Here is a 23,277-nt window from a genome sequence, read left to right on the forward strand (position 1 = left end):
AATGAAAACTCAGGCTCTATCTCTGGTCCTACCTGCTTCAGATCCCTTATTCTTATGGAATCTCTTGGGCAGGAATTTTGACATTTCAGTGGCCAGAGTATTTGTCCAGATAGTGTCAATCTGGACCATTCCCTTGGCAAGGAAAAGCTAAATCTTGCTGAAGTTAGATGAATTGCTGCCGTTGGCTATTGTGCTGGACCAGGGAAACCAGTGCTGTAAAGAGTGGCAAAATCAGTGCGGTGCAGAGGAAGGGATGCCAGTGCTGATGGGTGCCACATCCTGATGCTGTGGCTTTCCCCAGTGGCCCCTTGGCAGTGTGCAGTAGTCAGACCCTAGGAACTGATGGAACTGGACCTGGAAAGAGGGAGTGGGTCAAGAGGAAGAAAATGGGGTAAATGGAGTGATTGTGGGGGACAGTGAGAACGATAAGGGTGGGCAGTGCTGCTGCAGAGCTGTGTAGGTGGGGTACCCCAAGGAGAAAGTGAGGGAAGGCTTCGCGGTGATGCTGCATGGATGTGGAGCTGAAGTGAACGCGCTTGGCCAGGACCCAAATTAGAGGCTGGGGTCCAAACCAGGCGTCTGTGGGGCTTCTGGGGAGGGGGGCAGATGGCACTGGGACTGAGCACGCTTCGGAGAGGAGACGAAGTGGGGGGGGGGGGGGTCCATCATAGCCACCCCATCCCCACCACGGAAACACAACGGGGACACAGACGCGAGGGTACCGCGAGGCTGGCGTCCCACGCAGCATTACAGACCTCCGCTCTCAGTGGGTCCCATCCCGGCGGGGCGGAGCGGAGCACACGGCGGCCGGGGGCGGGCGGGAGGCGGGGCGGCGAGGGGGCGGCAGGCGGACTCCCGGGGGAGGCACCGGAAGGCGCCCGGCGCTGAATCATTGCAATAAATTGGTCCCGGCGAGGCCAGGCTCAGTCATTGCCGCTCGAGACGCAGTGGGAGCAGCGCAACCCGGGGAGCTGGAGCCGGGAGGGAGCGAGGGAAGGACGGAAGGAAGGGACGAGGGAAGGAACGAGGGAGGGAGGATGAAGATGCAAGCCGAGGTGATCCGCGAGGGCGAGCTAGAGAAGCGGAGCGACAGCCTTTTCCAGCTGTGGAAGAAGAAGCTGGTAGTGCTCACCAAGGACAGCCTCAGCCTTTTCCCCGACGGGCACAAGCGGGCCAAGGGCAAGGAGCTGGGCTTCGGCTCCATCCTCAAGGTGGACTGCGTGGAGCGCACGGGCAAATACATCTACTTCACCATCGTCACCAAAGACCGCAAGGAGATTGACTTTCGGTGCCCGGACCAGAGCTGCTGGAACGCCTCCATCACCATGGCTCTCATCGACTTCCAGAACAAGAGGGCCATCCAGGACTTCAAGAGCCGCCAGGAGATGGAGCAGGCAGCGGGCACCCAGGAGCGGCGGCTGGCCCGGGCGCCCTGAGCCCCCAGGTGAGCTCACACCCCCATTCCTCCCACCCTTAACAAACCCCCAGAGATACCTCTAACCTCTGCACGCCAATCCTTACCTATGTATCCCCTACACGCCGTGCTTTGGGTGCCACAGCAAGGCAATGGGGCTCCCACGGCCGCTCCTCGTGTTTCCCAGCGCAGAGCCGGGTGCCGCACCCTGAGCGCAGCGTGTGCTGTGCCTGCGGCTCTTGTGCCCGACTCCTGGGGCTCACTCACCTTTCCTGAACCCCGTGCTGGGAATTCCGGGTGGGAGATGGGCACGGTGCTGGGAATGCTGAGCGGTAGGCAGACACGTGTCTGTGGCGGAGAGTTATCGGGGTAGGAAATGGCACTCAGCAGCGCTTTCCTTGCCGAACGCCCTATAGAGACGCCGCAGATGCCGTGATGAGTGCTGAGTGCTTCCTCTCCCTTCAGAGCCCTTTATTTTAATTCTTCCCCTGCCCTTTCATTTAACTAACCTGCTTCCTCTTGCTGTCTTCAGAGCGTACCGCTGGATGGTAAACCAGAGCAAGTGTCTTGGACTGAAAAGGGACAGGGTACCAATGAAGGAAAGCGCGGAAGATAGCTGGGAGCAGCTTGGTTTTCTCCAGGCCTGTGGAGGCTGCTGAGCAAAGAGCCCTGAGCTTTGCCTGAGATGCATTTTGAAAAAGAAAAAACCAAAGACTTTCATACGGGACTTCCAGCGAAGCGCCCACGTGCTTTGGGTGGCGCGGCTTCGCGAACGGTTCTCTTCTATTTATGAGACGCAAGGAAGATTCAACACTGACTGGTGGTGTTTGACACAATTTAAATTATTTGTAGTATCTATATTTGTATTTATTTTGATGAATGTCTTTCAGCAGTTATTGGTCTTAATATTGCTTTTGCATTAATATGTCCATTCCAAATAAATTACTTGAAATGTTCACTTTTTATTACTACACGTGGCGGTGCGGTGACTTTGTGGGTGATGTTTGTGGGGTGGGGGCTGTAAGGCAGCAGTGGCCTGGATGGGGCTGTGGGGTGAAGAAGCCCCCAGTAATCCATCTGCAGGGGGAGAGCATGGAGGAAAAATGCATTGAGGGCCAGGGAGGGAATGCAGGAGCCTTCTGTGTGCCCAATCAGGGATTTTTTGGGATATTTTCTTGTGTAGTTGAGTAATGGCAGCTAGAGGTGGCACAAAAGCTCCCTGCAACCATACCATGTTCTGCCTGCCGGTGCCTGCCCCAGCTCTAGATAAAGTGTCTGGGAATGAGCGAGGTGCTCTTTTCCTGCAGTCCAAGAAGCTGGGCTCCTTTGGAAAGGGGAATAAAACCTGTTGAAGTTTTGTCTCGTGAGGCTCAATGCCTACTAACCAACCTGTACGCTCAAGAGCATACAGCAGTGCTGAGCTCCATTGGCAGGCAGGGCTGCAAAGTGCTCTCTGCAAATGCTTTAAGCTTGGGAACTCCCTTTGGGTAACTTTCCTGCTGCCACTATCAGTTAGTTCTTGCATGAGACTGGAGGCAGCTGCAAGGCATTTAGTTATGAGCAGCCTGCAGTGAGAGCAGAAGGGGCTCAGTGTAGGGTTGTGCCTCCAGCACAAGAATGCCAGAGAACATACAACAACGTTCCTTTTTTTATTTCTGTGGAAAAAGAGAAGAGGAAGTTTTCGTGAATTAGTGGCTTTTTGTCTCTCTCAGTGGGCTTTTGCTCTTTAAGAGATAAACAAACAAACCGACATTGACAATGAGCTGCAAGTAGCCAAAGGAGGAGACTCCAAACTGCTTGTACAGAATGACACCGAGGGTTGGGCCCACCGTCCTCGTCAGGGGCTGGACAGAGGCGCAGATCCCCAGCATGGCCCCTAGGAGAGACAGCAGAGATGTCAGGATGAGAGTTGTTAGCTTCCCTCTGCTGCGGTAGGAAGCAGCCTCAAACCATCAATGGGAACCTTTGGCACTGGGAGATGCTCCTGAACCCTTTCGGATGGGATGGGGTGAGGTGGGGTGGGATGGGGGCAGCTTCCAGGGACACTCTGAAGCCTTCCAAAGAAAAGCAAGCAATTCTTTTCAATATCATAATTAGCAGCTGTGGGCACCTGAGTCGTCCCAGCCCACTCAAGCAGCTATTGCTATGTATTCTCTCTCATGGGGCAGAAGAACAGCTCTTAGGAGTGCATCAGGAGCTAGAAAGGTCTAACTACATCTTTAAGAATAGCTAACTAAAAGCAGAAGTAGAGACAGCCCCCGTGAGATCACCCCAACAGCCTTGCGAATGGAGTGGATGTTTCCATTTGGATGGCAATGGGAGCCTTCCACCTGGCTCGGCCGGTTCTCCTTTCAGCAGAGCATGCATTTACATGGTGAACAGGAGGAAGGGAAGCACCTCCACGGGGCAAGGGCAGGTTTTTCCACCAGGATGTCACACGAGATGCAGCCATGACCTTAGGCTTCTCACCATGCAGGCCAGAACTCCATTAGCCCACACTAAGTACGGGCAAGGAATTTAGGTCCTGCTTGGAAATGGTGTTCTCAGTCATTATTCTTACTACCAATTCTGAGCTATTGGCATCACTTTTCCACCAGTACACGACTGAATCACCATCTGTGGCATTCAGGAGAGGAGAGAAGCTGTCCTGCTTGCAAGGCATGGATCCCAGTGTGCTATCTATATGGAAGAAATGATCCCAGCTTGGAGGGAAGACAGGCAGACATGGGTTGGTGTCACACTGGCCTGGAACTGTTGCACTTCTGTCAAAAATGCTTAAAATACTTGTGCAGTGAGCCCAAACTGAGGGCGTAGATGTGACATACAGAGAGGGAAGTCTCCCTGAAGAGCTGCCCAGCTTTTCCTGCGCATGGGAACAGCGATGGGTGGATCCTCAGCCTGACCCTTTGCCAATGGGAACAATCCCACAACCACCAAACTTTCTGGGCAGGTTTTGCAATTATTTTTTTTTTCCCTCTGGGTATTTGAATTAAACTAATTACTATGTGCAATTGCCAAACTGGCTCTCATGGTTGAGGAGGCACTTTTTTCTTTTTTCTTTTTTTTTTTTTTTTGAGCTGAAATTCGTCCTCTTGAAAGGCTGGGCTCTCCTCAGCAGGCCATTGCTGAGAAAGATAATTTCTATTTAATGGGCTTAAATTAGATCCCTCGTGTCGGATACCCCGGAGCTTTGAGACACTGTAAATCAGCCCTTGCTCCATTTCCAAGCTCATGTGATGGATCCCAGTTAACTTAACAGGAACAAGTCATAACACCAGCAAAAAAGCTTCTCCTCTCCTCTCCTCTCCTCTCCTCTCCTCTCCTCTCCCCTCCTCTCCTCTCCTCTCCTCTCCTCTCCTCTCCTCTCCTCTCCTCTCCTCTCCTCTCCTCTCCTCTCCTCTCCTCTCCTCTCCTCTCCTCTCCTCTCCTCTCCTCTCTCTCCTCTCCTCTCCTCTCTTCCAGATTGAGGGGCCGGTGGCTGAGCCTCGCTGCAGGCTCTTCTCCTAAGGCTTTGTGCCTGATGTGCAAATTAAATCACGAGATATGGGTCCAGGATGCTGCCCTGCTCTGCTTCCTCCCTGCCTCCATGCATAAAGCAGTAACAAGACCCCCATTCTCGGGGGACAAGGAGTGCTTGTGTGGCTGTGGGCCCGCCTTGGCTTGGGGCTGTGCTCCCACCAGCTCACACACCCGGTGGAGCAGCACACATGTGTGCCGTGCAACATTTTCCCTTCCTGCCTTTGAAGATGGGGAGGGAAAAAAAAATATCAAAGGGAAACGAATGAAATCATTTTCACTCTGTTTCCTTCTGTGGAATTCATCAGCCTCTGTAGGAGTGGCCTTAAATGGGTCCTCTGCAGAGCCAGTTTTGGGTTGGCAGAGGAAGGAGCTTTAACGGCGTCCCTTGGGTGCAGTACCCCTGTGCTGGGGCGGCACTGCATGGCGGCATTGCCCCCAGGGACACCCACACCACAGCTGCTGCAGGGAGGCAGCTTGCAGGGCCACGGCTCTGCTGTGTCAGACATTCCTGCCCTGCCTGGGAACAGAGCCTCCTCCCTGGGGAACACCGCAAGGAGGAAGCATGTCGAAGGACCAATGAAGATGGTTTTCCTCCAATGCTGCGATCCTCCATGCCAGCTGTGTCCCTCCTCATCATACCTGGTTTTGATCCAGGATCATGTGGCATGGCATCAGCCTGGGATGGATGGGAACAATAGAGCCCATACCCTCCCAATGTCCCAAAATGTTCTCCTGCCACCCCACAGGCTGTCTCCATCCCGCCCATCTGCGTCCATTCCATCCTGTCGTAACAACATACGCAAGCGAGGACCAGGGTGAGGCAACTAAACCCATTTTCCTCTCTGATTGAATTTCGCCTCTAGGCTGGCTTTAACAGCCGAGCAATGCTCCTTTTTTCCTTACAAAGCCCCTTTGAGCAGAATCTGGATGAGTTCCAGCCTTGCTTCATGCCTTAGAGCCCTTTGGTGCCCTTCCTCCAATATTCCCCCTGCCTGATGAGTGCTGCTCCAATCCATGAAGCAGATCTGCTCCCGGCACACCCCATCCCTTGCCAGGGCTTCTCTCTCATGTGGAAGCACTGTGCCTGAACACTGCGGGATCCCAGCATTTATAATAAAATCATAGAATCATTTGAGGTGAAAGGGACCTTTAAAAGTCATCTAGCCCAACTCCCCTGCCATGAAGGACAAGCAGAGGCAATCTTCAATTCTACAAATAAACTACTGGAGTGACATTAGAAAAGCTCTTCATACAGAAGCATCTCCAAAGTGCTTTATAAACTTCATTAATGGACTCTAAATCTGCTTCTGAGTACAATCCTGCATGGAAGTATCTTTGTCAACTGAAGAAATACTGCATGTGTGAAGATTTGTGCCCCAGTGTAGAGAGAAATGCAGTGACTGTTCACAGAAACATGGCCAAAGGGGAGAGAGGTAAAGGAGATGGCGTGGTGCTGAGTTAGGGACGATGGCATTGGGGTCAGTGTCTGCTTTGTGAGGGAACTGCCAACAAAGAACAAGGCCTATCAGGTTGGGGACCTCACCTTGTGCAGGGCAAATGGTGCTGAAGGTCCAGGCCTAATAAAAGCCCAGTGCCTGGTGGCCTGGGAGCAAGATGCTTACTCAGCACTGTTCAAACACCACTACCTGATGGACCCAAAGAAGAGAAAAAGACAAGTTTGATGATTGTGATGAGTCTTACCAGTGTCAGAGGAAGGCACAGCTTTAGTGAGAATGCTGTCAGTGATGGTGCCCTGCATGTTGAAGGCAAACACCAGCGGCACCACGATGATGCAGTAATGCCATACGGTCCTCATCAGGGCCTAAGTGACAAGACACAGTGGAACATGGATCATTAGAGAGCACAGAGAGCAGCTTTGCAGCAAGAAGCAATACAGAAAACTATCTCAAGCCAAATCTATGACTTTTAGGTAAATTGTGGGAGCCACAACTGATTTGTGATGGTGCCATTTTGACCATCTCAAGGCCTTCCATCCTTTTTCTTCCGGTGCTTTCCCCATGTTTTCCTTTGATTCCCACCCCTTTATCACATTTCCCTTGTTTTCTTTGATTTTCACTTATTTTCCCTTGTTTTCAACTCTTCACTGCTGTTTTCACCTGTTTATTCATGTTTTTCCTTTTCTTCATTTCCTATTTTCCATTGTTTTCCCCTATTTTCCACTATTTTCAACTGTTTGCTCATTTTCCCATTTTCCTTTCTTTTTTTCCACTGTTTTCCCTTGCTTCCCCCCCTTTTCCCTTGTATCTAACTCTTCACTCTTGTATTACATAATCTTTCCTTGTTTTCTCTTGTATTTCTTTGTTTTCCCCGATTTTTCTTTTCATTCCATTGTTTTCCCATTCTTTTTCTTTTCTGCTGTTTTCTTCTGTTTTCTGTTGTATTAGCTTTATTTTCACTGTTTACCACCCTTTTCCCCTATTTTCCGCTGTTTTAACCTGTTTGCTCGTTTTCCCGTTTTCTCTTCTTTCTCCACTTTTTTCCTTGTTTTCCCCTCTTTTCCCTTGTATCAACCTGTTTACCCTTGCTTTTCCCCGTTAACCATGGTCTTCCCTTGTTTTCTATGGTTTTTCCTGGATTTCCTTGTTTTCCCTGTTTTTTCCTTTGCATTCTCTCATTTTTGCCTATTTTCCCCTCTTTTTTTTCCTTCTTTTCCATTATTTTTCCACCATTTGTTTGCTGGGAATCATTCTAAGGATGCAGCACAAGGAGCAGCTCCTGCCCTGTAATCTGGCAGCACATTCTCCAGCACTGCCGTGGGTATTTTTAGTGTCTGGGAATTAGTGACATCCCCGCACCCTCCCCCAGGACTCTGTCTCTTGTCCAAGTCCTAAGGAAACGTTCTGCAGCAGATGCATGCAGTGTACTTCAGGAAGCCTCCATTACTTATACAAAACAGCCTAGAGAAGGCATTTCAGTTCATTATCATAAGTAATGAAAACCAAACTAAGCTTGTCAAAATAAATGAACCTGGAGCATTATGTAATACCATACCTTTGGGATTTCTAATCCTGTTCTTCTGCTTCCTTACTAATAAATTCATCAAATTCAGTAATCTGGAATAGGTCTTCCGGCCATAAGGCGCACATTAGCGAGCATAATTAGGGAGAGTAATGATTTTGTTATTGCACATATTCTTAGTGAAGACGTCCTTCCAGCTGTTTAATACTTAAAACAAAAGTGGTGAGGATCCCTCAGCGGCGGAGCTGGAGCGGCTCTCAGCCCTGCTGGTCAAATAAATAGATTTCTCTGGGGCATGAAAAGGAAACTCCTGCTTTCTTGCAAGTCTCTGCCCTCACCCTCGTCTCAAGGTGCGTTACTGTGGCTGGAAAACAGCTCAGTCACTGGCCAAGCCAGAACTTTCATTCTCTGGGGTTCTTGCTCATAAAATCTGGTCTGTGCCTCTTGGCTACAGAAGATGGAGCAGCCCAGAGCCATCGCTAACTAATGACTTGGAAATAGTGAGGTTTATTCCTAGTTCCCCTCTGGACTCATACAGGGCAAGGTTTCTCTCCTCGGAGGGGCACTTTACCTATGTTTTGCTTAAGAACTAGGAACTCCTGCTTAGGGAACTGGAGAACAAAGGCAGAGAAGCGGGTATTTGGTACATAAACATCCAGACAGGGAGAGAGTAAGTCCTAGTCAGGGCAAATGTCATTGCAGGACAACACAGCAGTGGTAGGAAAAAAAAAAGGCAGTGATGATCCCCTTCCTTCTAAGAGTGTCCTCACGGGCTGGAGGCTGAAGGAAATTGCCAGAAAGAGCAGACCCAGGGCTGAATGTCTTGGGGAAGATCTTCTCGCTGCCCTGGGAGGATTAGGTCAGGTGAAGTGTACTATTGGCCACCCACCCTCGGCTGAGCAGAAATCAGCCTTCTCCACCAGGGCAGATGGGAGAATTGCCAAGGCAGAGAAGGCAGACCCTGCAGTTTCAGCAGCTGGGCTCAAAAGCCAGTGCCTGGGAACCAGAGGGCAGGAAGGAGGATGGGGCATAACTATGCCTTGGGACAAAGCAAGGGACTTCCGTCACATCCTTTATAAGGACTCTTTGCTCAGCGGGGCCAGCAGCTGCATCTGCCTATGAATAGCTCTCGTGGGATGTCATTGCTGACCCCTGTCCCCAGGCCACGCTGTCAGGATGTCCACAACCCTCCAGGCATGGTGTAATTGTCAGCTCTCAAACCAACAACTTCCCTTCCCCGCTTTCCCCTTTCTATACAGCCACATTAGCTTCATGTGTCCCTCCACCACTGGCTCTGTGGTGGAAAATGGGAATCACTCTCCCCAGATCATCCCATCCTTTGGGCTGCACTATTGGTTGTCACAGTGTTGCTGGTAGAGCTGCCGCTGTCAATGGATTTCCCAGTTGATTTCCGAGGCTGCTTCTCACCCATCCAGACACAAACGGTGATGGGTAATACCAAAACAGAGCAGCTGAGCTATCTCCTTGCTATCTCCTTCCCCAAATGCTCTAAGCTTGGAGGAATTAGTAAAACAAAGCCAGAAAGAGGAGACAAACATCCTCAGCTGTCTCAGGGTATAGTACAACCACAGTGGTTTTCCTCCCCATAATCTGCATTTACTTTCTGGGCAGTTCAGGAAATGGGGCCACTCGAGGACGGAAGGCAGGACCTCTGTGCAAATCCAGTGACTCAGGACGGATGCATGGGTTTCTGTGCGGGATTATTACTCTGTAATCCCTGCAGTTATTACTCACACAGCTCCTTATCTTTGTCGAATGCTGTGTGTTTGCAGAGGCCCAGGTCGGCCGGCTCCCCCCAAGCCGGCTTGGCAAGGCCGCGGTGGCACTGCCAGTGACAAGTAGGCTCTTTGCCCACCTGCAAACCATGATGGAGGAAGGCCCCGTGGATAACTTCTCAGCAAGTCTTACCATGCCCAGCCCCACGCCGGCAAAGACGAGGATGCTCAGCCTGAGCAGGGTCTGCTCTGTGCAACGGCTTGTGAGTTTTTCAATCACCAGGCCTTGGACAACCTGAGGAAGAAGCGCATGGGCAGCGTCAGTCCAGCTTATACTGATGGAAACAAGCTCAGAGAGCAAATAAAACAGAGAAAATGCATTATTTCCTTGCTTTCCTGGGAAGAGAAAAAGGGACTTTGCTGTTGCAGTTAATGACTTGAAGACATTTACCATGATTTTGAGCATTTTGTATCTTAGTGATTAGTCAGATGATGATCTCTCTATTGAGTGATGCTTGCATGAGCTTTTCGTCACTCCTCAATCAACAGTGTCGACTGAAACTACTTAAAGGCACCTGCTGATAAAACTGAATTTTTTAACTTGAGATTTTCCTTGTTGAATCATTTGGTGAAATCTTCCAAAGCAGAACTGCACTACTGTATGCAGGGGAGGAGAACACCTCCTCTCCTGTACCTTCTCTTGCCATTATTTTACACTATAACTACACAAATTGAGCAGTTCATTGTTTTTATACAGGAAACAAGAATGACAGAGATGCTAATATCCAGACGCAGCAGTACAAGCAGGCACAAGAGATGGGGAACTGGTTTTGCAGATTTTAAGCAAAAACCAGGGGAGAGGGGGTGGAAAGGAGGAGCAAAAATGTAAATCCCAGGGAGCATTTGCCTTTTACATAGCTTTGGAGAGCAGTCTAAAGAAAAACTTGGTGCTCGGATTTGACTTGGGCCACTATTATACTACACTCAGCCTTACTGTGTTAATCCTAAGGGAGGAACCCAAAATCCACCAAAGGAAAACTGGATTAAAGAAGGAAGGAAGTTATTAAAAAGAAATGCTAATCTACGGCCAACTGTCAGGAAGAAAAAAAAAAAAAACAGAGTATAAATACTAAAACAAGAACAAATGGTAAAAAGCAAATAGCAATAGGGTGAAAATATAATAAAGTTGACTTAAAGAGCAATAGGTACCATTTGAATATTTCTTCCACAAGCTACAACTTAATGAAAAATCTCGCAATGAACCCCTTTGTTTTCCCTCAGAACACAAGCAAATTTTGACATGGGGACACATCTGCCATGCAGAAATTTGGGTTCCCAGAACATGCTTTTCCTGCTGTTCCCTGTCCCACCCTTGGGCAGGGCTGAGGAGCTCAGCTCATGTGTATGACAGTGGCACGAGATCCACATGGCTTTCCCAGGCTGTGCCACCCACCTAGTAAGCTTGGGGACTGTGCATTGTGAGGCTGGGACATAGATGGGGTGACCTGAGTCATGTGGGACGCATGCCCTGCCATGGACATGGGCCAGGTGGGAGGAAGAAGAGGCCAGCCCTGGTGGCTCCTACTCAATTCAGGTGGGTGGAGGAGGTGCTGAGTCACGCTTCATTAAGCTGAGAACTCCCAAACGAAGCAGCATCATTAACATCTTGCAGCCTTTCAGTCCCTCCTGCCCAGGCTACGCCAAGTCACAGGATGGGGCACAGCCCGCCCTCAGCGTGACTCCACTTGGCGGTGGCATCACCCAAACGTGGCTTGGCTCTGCTGCACCTCCAGAGGGAAGGTTTCTCAATTTGCCTGGGCTTGAACGGTACATTTAACTGGGATTCACCATGAGGTGCAGCCTGGGACCTGCCCGTCCTTGAGTCATGGAGTATATCATCAGGGGAAGCCTATTCGGATCACCATGGGAGCGGCATGCATCAGCCCCCGTCACTTGCGTTCTGTTCCAGACCACACAGCCATCCTTGGGCAATATGGACCCCAGCCTCTCCAATGCTTACTGGGCCCCCTCAGCTTTTGCTGCCCATTCCCAGTGTGGTTATACTGCCAATGTATCCATAAGCCACAAAGATCCATCACACTGAGTTTGGACTCTATTTACCAGCATCTGAATTTAGGTACTGGATAATAGTTCCGGTTGCTGGGCGCTCAGGAAATGTTTCCAGCCAGAAATGAGATCTGAAAACCCATCACCTCCAGCAGAGAACTTTCCTGAGCCATGTATAGAATTACAGAATCATGGAATCAGGGTTGGAAAAGATCACTAAAATCACCTAGTCCAACTGAATAAGCTCCCTAAATCCATAGAAAAAGATGAAGAGGAAAAAAAAAACTAGAAAAGAGGGGATGCTGGAGAGAGTTCTGGGTTTTTTCCTTGCTTGCAGCCTCCACTTGGGCTCCCACAGGCTGTCCCTCCTGCAGTTAATCGCAGGGATGGTGCTTGCTTTGTAACCTGACCTCCTTTGAAGTGCCGGGCAGAGATGCTGTACCTGGCTGGAATGTGTTCTGTCATCAATAAACAAAAAGGAGAGGAAATTGTTTGCAAGTGAAATAACAGGCACTGCCCGTGGCTGTGTACACATGTCGCAGGAAAAACCAACCCATTTTTTCCCCTTCTCCTTCTGTCAAGGCAAATAAGTCTCCTGATGAATACGGAACAGCCAAATCTCCTTGTCTTTCTGCTGGCTTAGCCCTGGTGACTCCTTCCACTAGACTAGGTCAGATGCTCATGTAGAAAACTACCTCTGCTATTACCGCATCCAATAGAGCTCCTCTTCACCTGGGAGAGCCAATTTGCTGATATCAGCAACAACTCTCCTCAGTCCCTTACAGAGTGGAGAAGGTTTTTGCTGTTTGAAAGTTTGAGGTGTTAGTTTTTGACAGACCTTTCAGAAGAGCAGTTTCCTTGCTGCATGGGACCAGCATTCATCCCCAGGTAGTTACGTAGAAAAAAATTAAGTCCATAGAATCATAAAATCGTTTGAATAGGGAGGGATCCTTAAAGACTATCTAGTCAAACTCCTCTGCAATGAACAGGGACACCCACACTAGATTAGGTGCTCAGAGCCCTCTTCAGCCTGAGCTTGCATGTCCCCAGGGATGGGGCATCCACTACTTCTCTGGGCAACCAGCAGTTGCCAGTATCTCACTGCCCTTATTGTTAAAAACTCCTTCCCTACATCCAGTCTAAATCTTTCCTCTTTTAGTATGAAACCATTTCCCCTTGTCCCATCAAGCCCAGCAGATGTCTGGCTGGTCTTCCACATTAACCTCTGGCCAAGGGACAGGAGACTGTTCCTACAGAGTCTTTCAGAAGCGCTCACTGAAAAAAGCACAGGGCAGAGCCCAGCAACAAGACCTCTATTTCCAGCCTAGAAGTTCCCAGGGCCAGAGTGGTGCTGGATGGCAGAACCACAGCTGGGTACAGGTTGGGGAAGACCAGAGTGGGCACCAAACAGTGGGGACCAGTCCTGCTGGGCTGAAAGTGTTACAAAACCATGTGCTGGTCTGGGTGGAAGGAGGAGGAAGTTATTTTATGGAGACTGCAATGCCAGAAAGAACATGAGAAGTCATTCACGCCTTACAAGAACAGAAGGTGTTTGGGCTGCAAGGAGAGGAGATGGGGAGAGCCGAACTGCTGAGCCAGCACTCGGCCTCACAGGGCAGAGGCAGCGTGTGTTTTGCAAACTGCAGCCTAATCGCCTGCCTTCTCCCCACCTCCACCCCCTGCACACATCTAAATCCTTCAAAGCAAGGAAACTGGAGAACTTTCTGTTTGTTGTTGCAAGGTCCTTTCACCGAGTGGGTTTTCCCCCCAGGCGAATCTGGCTGTAATTAAATCCCTAGCTCTTTAATCATCCCTCTTGCTGCAGAGAGAAATAAAAAAGCAAGAGGGACAGGCTGGTGATAAGATGATAGGCAATGTAAATCTCTCCTCCAGGAATCTCTCTCATCTTTCCAGAATCACTCGGTACAAACTTGTCCCTCCAGAAGCTGTATGGCTGGAGGTGGGGTTTGTACAACAATGACTATTAAGTGCAGTAAATAGAACAGATGTCTAATGATTTCTCGGTCCTCAGGGTAATAAATACCTACCCCTTTGTCCCACCTTCAGTTTTTGTTTTGTGTGCTTTATGGAAAAAAAAAAAATCCTTAAAGGAAAGTTCCTCCTGTCCATGCCTGGAAATCTGAGCATCAGATGTGACTTCAGATTCTAACCAGGGACTGCAGGTATTCCCCTTGCCTAATCCTCTGGCAGCTTTTCCCAAACACAAGTACTACATCTGGAAATCCTCCATGCCATTGCGTTCCCAACTCCAAGAAAAGACAGAGCCTAGGTCTGCTTCTGGCTATTATGCAGTTATTTTAAATGTTATGTGATTATGAAATTAATCGTTCTCTGGAGGAAAAAATGAATGACATCCCACACTCCTCTTAGGCACTCAAGAAGAGGGAGATTTTGTCCACACAGGCCCTGGGATCACAGCTCTGGAGGACAAAAGGCACTACATCCCTGATGGGCTCTCAGACCTCTCACTGGAGACCCTCTGGTGAACAGACAAAACTGCTTCAAACATATCACAAGCAAAGGGGATTTCTGCATAGCAAGGCACTGCACTCCTCCTGCTCCCTACCTTCCATCTTCATTTCATTATTTCCCATGAGAAATCTCCTCCTGCCCAGAGCCAGCTACACGCTGTTGGGGTGCAAAGTGTGATTCATCCTCTCTGCTTTCTGCTTCTCCAGCACCATCCAACCTTCCCTTCCCCATCCTCACCGTGCTCCCAGCCTGCCCCATATTCTCTGCTACCAGAAGATGCTCTTTGCCTAACTGCAAATAGATGCAGCTGATGGTTTCTCTCAGGTAATCGTTAAATAGATGCATAAGCTTGGGCCACTCAGTCCCCCAGACAACCTCTTGCAAGTGAGATGCTCACAGATATCCTCCATCTGCACAGGGGACAAAGCCCTCACCTTCCGAAGGGCCACTGCTTCTGCGCTGATCCCCCTACACAACAAGGACCTTGGGATAGCCATGGCAAAGTTCTTGAGTTGCCTATCTGAAGGTAGACAGGCTGACTCAGAGCGATTCCACATCTGCTCTCTAGGTGCTCTGCAGCTGGCTTGAAGGGTGAGAAACTCAGATGCCGGCGATGCGTTGGCTGCCTCTCACCACAGTAGGTTAAATGAGGCTGAGAAGTTGAAAAATTAGGTTAAGCAATTGGAGCGTAACATCCCCAGGGGAGGAGAGGAAAGCAGGAATCACTGTCCCTGGAGGTGTTCAAAAAACGTGGAGATGTGACCCTTACAGACATGGCTCAATGGGCTCAATGGTGGGAATGGGTTGGGATTGGACTGGATGATCTCAGTGGTCTTCCCAACCTTAATGATACTATGATTCTATGAAACGTGTGCAGCTCTTGAGCCCCTTGGCAGCATGTGCTGAGAGCAGGAGGCTGTGGCTATGCCCTCCTGCCCTGCAGACCAGACCTGAGTGCTGTGTTCAATGTCCACAGGGATGTTTTGTGTAAACAGGATGCAGCTCACTCTTTATTTCCCCTTTTCACTTCTCCAACAGCCACACCTATCTTTAAAGGCCCTCAGATGTGGCCCATTTCCAGCTGCAGGAGGGGGGAGCAAATGAGAAGGGGCTCAGAGCAATCTGGAGAAAACCCTCTGCAATATTCTATAGAATGGCAAACTAAGGAATGAGAAGTAAGAGCTGAGGATCTGCTTGATGAAATGCATTGAAAAGAACATTATATTTGTTATGAATAAAGCTATAATTTAGCAAGCGAAGTGGGGAAGCCAGTCAGCAGATACTAATCACATTCACCCACCTCGTCGGGTGGAATTTGCTTGCACCCTAATCTGCATTTTTATCTCCTGCAGTATCAGTGTGCTGCACAACAGAGACAAACACACCTGAAGGGCCAACTGAAGAGCGATGGAGGCTGCAGCCCTGGGGTGGGACAGAGCCACTACAGTACATCTCCTGCATGCACCTCCCACCAGTGTGGTCGTAGCAGAAAGCACCTCTAAAACATCAGCTCAGCCACTGTCTTTGAGGCAGGCTGTTCCAACCAGAGTCCTGATCAGAAAGTCAGGATGCAAGTCTATGCCTGGTCTACAAATCTCAAAGCAGCACCATGAAAAAGTGAATTTTCTTTGTATCTTACAACTGCTTCACTCCTGCATTTCTGAAGTCCAGAGCCACATGCTGTTGAACAGAATGGACAGAAACTGCATGGCAAGATGAAAGCGAGCTGCCTGGCTGACAGCAGCCAATTTCTGTGCCAAACACCTGGGGCAAAGCCTCCCCAGTAAAGCAGATACTGCACCTGAGTCTGGAGGCACTGCTGGATCACAGTGTGGCTATGGGTATGGTTGGCACTATGGGATGAAACCCAGCTCCTGGAACTGTGGGAAGGGCCAAGTCCCTGGCTTGCACTGATATCTGATTGCTTGTTAGGGAGAAAAGTAAGGGCGGCCTTCCAGGACTGTGTCCATTTGTAGGGCACACTGGCGCAGCACACCAGGTAACCTTATCTACAGCAGTTTCAACCAAACAAAGCTGGGAAACAACAGCACGAAGACAGACAGAAATCCCAGACCCAGCGGCACCATTCTGTCTCTATCGATCAACACAAAGCTGTCCCTTCCAGGTTGCACAAGGATCATTTCACCTTTGTTGCTATAATCACCTGTGATACCCAGCTTGAAACAACAACAACATAACCATGCAGAAATCCCTAGTGTGATGCAGACATATATCGTAGGGATCAGAGAATCACTAAGATTGGAAAAGACCTTTAAGATCATGTAGTCCAACCATCAGATTCAACTGATATATCTACATAAAGAGTTCTTAAAGTGCTCTCTACATTCAGAGGGGGAAAAGGACTTCAGAGGACAATTCTAAGGCTTGAATGCATCCTAGAGATTCTGGTCTAGGAGGTAGCACATGAAGACTAATAGAGTAGAGCAGGCCTCCATGAGACCTCATATTTGGGCCAGATGTGTGCTATGGGAAGCAGCTGCTGATCACCTCACTTGCAGCAGCAAAGCTGGTTCCCTTCCCAATGCAAACGACAGCAAGTGCGAAGCACATGGGACTGAGGCACAGACCACCAAATATCCCCCTCCCAGAGCAGCAGCACAGAGAAGGTTGCTCAGATCCAGAGGTTTCACCCCACTCATCGATGCACGACCATGCCTGTTGGGTGCTCTACTAGGGTGTGAGACCAACACAATGCCAGATCCAGACCACAAGGGACTAAAATTGCTATTTCACAGATGGGGAGATCCTCTGAATCACACAGGAACTCTGCAGCACTGCCCAGGAAAGGAAGGCATTCTAACAAGACCACCCTCCTTCAGGATATTGCTTGCCTTGCATTTCTGCCTTCCGGCTGGCTTATAGCCATCTGTTGTTCTTCCAGCAGAATTATTAGCCTCTTTCTCCAAATAACACAGCACCATTATTTTGGGCTGCACTATCACCATTATTTTTGGCTGTGCTATGAGATAATTCAGCTAATTTTTCACTCTTGTCCATTTTACCAATCTCCTAACTGTGTTCCATAGCCCATCTTCTTCTTCTTCTTTTTTTTTTTTTAAAGTACAAGCTTGCTGCACTAGTTTCCCTACAGTTCTCCACAGAAGGAACAAGTCCTTCCTCTACATTCAGGGCATCTGCAAAAATGCCAGTAAATGCACCTACCTACACAAATTCACAGGTGCTACTAAGCAAATGTAAACAAACTAACCTACAGAACTGAAAACCTTGAAATTGAGGCCTGTTAGCTTCAATGTAAGTTTTGTTGCAGGAATCAGGATGACATACCAGTCATTGGAAATCTTAGCTCCAAAGCTTAAAGATCCACAAGAAGTGACAAGGGGAGAAGGTTTCCAAGACGCCGCTCACTTTATTCGCTTTCCATTCCAAGGAACAGAATAAATTTGGAGGCACTTTAATTTTTTGAAGCTGAATTACACACAGCAGAGTTACAAGCGTATTTATGATCTGCGTGTCAATATTATGCCTGGATTTGGGAGAATATGTGTAAAAAGTGTGGCAAGGTGCACATTAGACAGCACTATGGCACTTCACTTACCATCTGAAGGACACCAAAATATGACATCAGGTATCCAGACTCCACTGCTTCCAATCCAAAGAACTCAATCGAGATGATGGAAAACATAATCAGGAACAAACCTGGAGGGAGGGTTAATGAGAAGTACGCTTCAGTATGCCCTCAGTGCTGCACTGGCCCAACCTCTGCTCCCAGTGTGAGTCAGGAGGTCTCCCTGGGTTTATAGAGACTGGATATAAATAGGAGCAGAATCCTATTCAAAGCCAGTACAGCAATTTAGTCTTTAAATGTTCACTTTTTTATCCCCTTTACTTTCATCTTTAAATAATGTGACTATGTAGGCTGTAGGTTCAGCTGTTTATAATAAACTAGTAAATATTTTTATCACCCACGGCAGACTAAGTATTAAGGCAGCAAGAAAACATTTGTTCAGACAAGACTGTAACCATAGAATAATCTGATTGGATTCCTCCTCCCTTTTGCCTAACTTTAGCTTTCCACCATTGGGAACACTGCCTGGGAAACAACCCAGTGACATCAGACTAAACAGAAAGGTTTTACTGCACACCCCAGCAGCAATTTCAGCCCCACGTGAAAACTCCCATGGCATGAGAGTGGTGTCAACAGAAACAACTGGGGAAGTACGGACAGGAATAGCAGGCGCGAGGTGTGCTCGTCTATTAAGGCAGTTTCTGGAGGGCGCTGTGGAAAATGCCCACTCAGTCTTACCTAAAAATGCACTTGTGTGCATTTCCCACGGCACCTAACATATACAAACATAGAGAGGTGTATGTGCACTCCATTATACACAAAGAGCCACCAAATCAAAAACATTCATAGAATCATAGGGATTGGAAAAGACCACTAAGATCACCTCGTCCAGCCAACTACCCATCCCCACCACGCCCACTATTGGGACAAAACATTGCTCACTGAAGAATGGATTTGCGGTATGCGCCTGCTGCCTCTGCCAACACCCTTCAGGTGCTTGGACTGTGCGTGTCAGCATCCCCAGTGCTGCCAGTCTGATGCTGCTGGGAGAGGAGGAAAGAGCTGATGACCTGCAGGGGTCTGCTCCTGCCCTGCTTTGTAGAGCCCACCGAGGTGAACAGACCTAGTGAGCTGGGAGCTGCAGTCTGCTCTTTAATGACAGAAGAGCACAGGAGGAAGGAGTGAGGACTGAGAGCAGCCTGTGGCCTGGCTAGGTGAGTCACTAACCCACAGCACAGGAAAGCTCTCACCCGCATTTCCTGGAAGTGTGGGCAAAGCCATCCCCAATTGCTGACTACAGTGTGTACACCAAGTACAACCACATCCACCCATTGCGGGCAGAGAATGCAATCCCTTTTCCTTATAGGCCCCGTTTGGACAGGAAATGCACTTTTTCAGTGAAATTCTACAGAAGATAAAACACACTGAAGGCTTCAGAGATGGGTGAGATGATGGGAAAATGGTCAGTTCTGCAGTGTCCTCAACTGACCTGCCCAAAATCTGCCTTTGGATGGAAGGATGCACACTCAACTGATTAGCCCAACTGTCCCACGTCCAGCAGGTTTCTGGGGCTCCTTTCCTCACCCAGCTGGTGCTGGGCAAAATGAAAAGCACCTCACCCTGCTGCTTCCCATTGGTCTGGGGAAGGTGCTGGTATGCCTGATGCTTGTGAAGATTTTTGGCCCAGTCACAGCACTCTGTGGGGAGCGCCCACTGTTATCCTGTTGCTTTGAAACGCCTCCTAGCTCAAGCCAGGCTAGAGTAACATGCAAACAGCAGCGTTTTCTCCTCACATCCAAAACAGACAACAGAGCTGCAGATGTTTATAAAAGACACACGTGAAGAAATGAAAGAAAAACCACACTTGGCTTTACTTATAGGGAGATCAGATCAGGGTGCATCTCCTTTCACCCAGCAGCCTCACTGTGCTACCACCCGGCAGGACTTAGCCTTCCCACATTGCTGTCTCTTCCCAATGCCATGCACCAGCTCTTGCAGCTAAGCTCTTTTGAAGTCCTTCACCCAGCTTAGGTTTTGATCTTTGTGCTCCAAAAGAGCTCATTTCTTTCTGTGCAGGGAGATAGCTGTGCTCCTTCAACGGCATTGCACATCGCACTGAGGGACATAGTTTAGTTGTATGGTGATGATGGGTTGATGGACTAGATGATCTTTCTTAGTGGTCTTTTCCACCCTTAATGATTCTATGTTTCTGTTGCATGGCTACCTCAGAGATGCAAACATCCCTAAGATGGGAGCTACCCTATGCCCATACAACTGCCTGGGCAAAGCAGATCCTCCTTGTCCCCTCTTCTTTCAGTGACTCAGAGGATCTCAGAACTTCACCTTCCTGGGGATGCCTGCACCAGGAGTGAACCCTTCACAAAACCTTGCACCGAGCAGCAAATAATAATGGGCATGCTGCATGAGGCAGAAAAATGTTTTGTAAGATGCAGTAAAAGTAAGGAAGAGCACCAAAAGAGACAGCAAGCAGTGGCTTTGGGAGGCTGTATATGGCAAAGTTTCAGTAGCAGGGTGGGAGCGGTCTGCAGAGGTAGCCACTGTGAGGAAGGAGCAGGTTTTTCCAAACCCATAGATTCCTACAAGCAGCTATTATCAGTATTTTTAAAGCCCTAGTGATCTCCAAGCACCAAGGGGTGTCTGACATTTCTGCCCTCATGTTTGGCTTTCAGTATACTATCTACTGCAAGGCCATGACACTTGCTTTGTTGTGCAGCCATAATGGAGAGACCCACTGCCCCTCCATTCCGTGGCAGCTCTGCTTCCAGGAGGAGCATGGAGCCATCTCTGCTTTGATGCAAACCAGAGAGGAGGTTCCCAACCCTGCATCCCTCTTGGGAAGTCTCTTTCTGTCTCAAACATATTCATTTTGGACAACAATGAGATCTGTATGGAACAGGAGATTCTCCTCTGCGTTTATCACACACTTGTTTACAAGGTAAATAAAGAAAGGTCTGTAATTTGGCTGGTCTAATTAATCACACAGCTGCAGAAGGGAGATGAAAGGTGAATGAGACCAGTAGGAGCTCAGCCTCCAGTCTAAGTTGCAAAGGAGGAAGGGATGTCCAAATCCCCTTTTGGCTACAATCCTATGGGTCAGTGACCCGAAGAGAGACCTGTGAACAGAAGTGCCTGGGATTGTAATCACTCCTAGCCATTCTGCTCTGCTTGTAGCAGGAATGCCTCAAATAAACTCATTCCTGCTCCTCATGAGTTATTGCCACCCATTTCAGTAACGAGTAGCCCATGTCCTGCCCTGAATATCTCAACTTTACATTCCATCCTGTTTGTCTACAAGTTCCCTTGCAGTGGGGCAGGAGATGTTTATTTTGGTCTGGTGTTCATTTTTGCTGTGCATGGGAAAAGAAGAATGTCTTCTGCAACAAAGAGGCATCTGCATTTCAGCAGCGATGACTAAACCAGGGTGCATCTCACCCATCTGTTGGAAAAAGGACAGTGCACAGGAAATTACAGTGCAGATTACAAATGGATGTGGTCTCAGTATGGTGTTTTTAAACAGGGAAGAGAACGCTGCTTTAAGCTGAGAAATGAGCCAGAATTGGAAAAGAAAACCCTGTTAAAACATCACTTGGCTATCTCGTTCTTAAACATTTAAAACATTTAAAAAGTTTTAAAGGTTAGTTACATAAGAATCTAAGAGATGCACACTTTGGGCAAGCCACCCGTCCATAGAGGTGTTTGTCCTCTCTCTAGTGGTGGGAGCAGGACCAGCTGGCATCACTGATCTCAGCCAATGCCAAGTATGCATTAAAACAAAAGAAAAAAAATCAGAAACACTTTTCTTCCTTTCATATTATTCTACAGTCCAGTCAGTCTTGGCAAGATGTTAGAAGAACCTGGTCATGGCCAGAAATGACATCCCCGTCTCATTCAGCCACTATCTTTAGCCAAATCTACCTTCATTTGTAAATTGAATTTACAGTTTACAAACCACAACTTAATCACAGAATCTAGAATCATTAAGGTTGGAAAAGACCTCTATGATCATCTAGGGCAACTGTCCCACCCCTACATTGGGTCTGTGCTACACAATGGAACATGTCAAGACTGTGAACGATTCAACAGGAGCAGGGGGACGGGTGGGTTTGGGGTATGTTTCAAGCAGTGTATTATGACCATGACATGAGAAAAATCAGAAGAATATTCACAGAGAAGAACAACCACTACCACCATCAAGCAAAGGAAGAAATAAAAGCAAGTGGCTCCCTTGTGCACAGCAGCAATTAACAACCCGTCTGACCACATCTTGTCCAGCTATAGCTTTAAATTGTTGGGAAAAAGTTAGGCTATGCATCCTTCTCTCCCCTTAAAATCATTAACTAAAATCAAGAGGGACATCAGTGTTTTTGACAGGGTACATTCAACTTGCCTCTGCTCTGAAGAGGTTCCAGCCTAAACAGAAATGACAGAGAAGAGAACTATCCTTTTACAGCCATGGGACCAGGCAGAGCAATTAAGTGATATGCCAAAAGTCACAAAAGCAGCCTGTGACTAGTGGTCTGTTTTACATTAATTCCAGATTTTTGACTCTGTGTAGCTGAGAGCATCTGGAAGTACGAGTGTTGAGGTACGAGCCAAATCCCCACTTCTCCATGATTACACAGAGTGTGGTTTCAGTACTTCAGACCAGCCCAGTCTCCAGTGTATGTCTTCTTATTATAAATACATCAGCAACCATGGTAAAGGGTGAGATTTACCTATGGGAAATCCAGAAAGGACCTTGACTAAGAAGATTTCCATTACTCCCGGAAACTTCATCACACGTAGGATTTCTCTGATGTTGAATACACTACCTACAGAAGATAAAATATTGAATAATGTATATATATAACTTATATATCAGTTATATATAACTATATATATATCTTGTTCCCCTCTCCCTCCCCCCCCCTCTATATATATAGAGGTAGGGAACAAGAAACTCTCCCCATCGTGGTGAGTACTTGTAGCTTGTAATAACAGTGTTTTACACAGTAGGTAATGGCTCTCCATGGCTTGCCCAAAGTTGCTTTCTGGGAAGGGCAAATCCTAATAGGAATGGTATGAGTGTGTAAATAACAGTGCAAGAGTTAACTCTACTGTGGGACTGAATTTGGCAGGTGAAGCTTTGGGCTCAGAAAACTGAGTTGAAACTGTGGACAGTCCATATGCAAAATGAATTAGATGACTGCATCCTCAGCATTCCTAAATCCTTCTCATCTGACACAAACTCATCTCCTGGGAAGTACTTTCTCACAAGCACGAAGAGGAGCAAACGGGCACCTTTCTGTCCATAAACACAATCCCAAACCCTTTATCAGAGCATTCCAGCTGCCACCACTATTCATGTGCTATTTAATAAAATAACTAAATACTTACTGTGTTCTGTCTTACGTTGTTCTGACTTCCGCTTAGCTGGAGAAGGGATCCAAAGTATTGATATCATGGTATTTATGAGACTTCCCACCAGCCCAACATACATGGGAACAAAAACGCTGCAAAAA

The 23,277-nt window shown here is 48.1% G+C and overlaps 2 protein-coding genes across 3 annotated transcripts in view; one reads left to right on the forward strand and one right to left on the reverse strand.

Moving 5' to 3' along the window:
* Window positions 1-904: 904 nt before the first annotated feature.
* On the forward strand, window positions 905-2,385 carry PHLDA2 (pleckstrin homology like domain family A member 2). The gene is made up of 2 exons (XM_085224286.1): window positions 905-1,444; window positions 1,947-2,385. Exon 1 carries the CDS (start codon window positions 1,038-1,040, stop codon window positions 1,434-1,436), a length of 399 nt encoding a protein of 132 aa, XP_085080412.1. The 5' UTR covers window positions 905-1,037; the 3' UTR covers window positions 1,437-1,444; window positions 1,947-2,385.
* A 659-nt stretch (window positions 2,386-3,044) lies between these two features.
* SLC67A1 (solute carrier family 67 member 1) overlaps window positions 3,045-23,277 on the reverse strand; it is a 48,713-nt gene continuing 28,480 nt past the window's right edge. For both annotated transcript variants that reach the window (XM_085224285.1, XM_031553440.2), the window contains exons 6-11: window positions 23,153-23,268; window positions 22,492-22,587; window positions 17,786-17,886; window positions 9,842-9,943; window positions 6,635-6,755; window positions 3,045-3,290 (exon numbers count right to left, since the gene is read on the reverse strand). In XM_085224285.1, the coding sequence (XP_085080411.1) occupies window positions 3,103-3,290; window positions 6,635-6,755; window positions 9,842-9,943; window positions 17,786-17,886; window positions 22,492-22,587; window positions 23,153-23,268 (724 nt within the window). In that variant the 3' untranslated portion in view covers window positions 3,045-3,102. The remainder of the gene's footprint in view (window positions 3,291-6,634; window positions 6,756-9,841; window positions 9,944-17,785; window positions 17,887-22,491; window positions 22,588-23,152; window positions 23,269-23,277) is intronic.

The sequence above is a fragment of the Meleagris gallopavo genome, chromosome 5, assembly GCF_905368555.1.
Source record: "Meleagris gallopavo chromosome 5, MGAL_WU_HG_1.1, whole genome shotgun sequence".
Taxonomy (NCBI): Eukaryota; Metazoa; Chordata; class Aves; order Galliformes; family Phasianidae; genus Meleagris; species Meleagris gallopavo.

Excerpts from the sequence above, each read along its gene's own strand:
- PHLDA2 (XM_085224286.1), top strand. The coding sequence starts at position 1,038 with ATGAAGATGCAAGCCGAGGTGATCCGCGAGGGCGAGCTAGAGAAGCGG.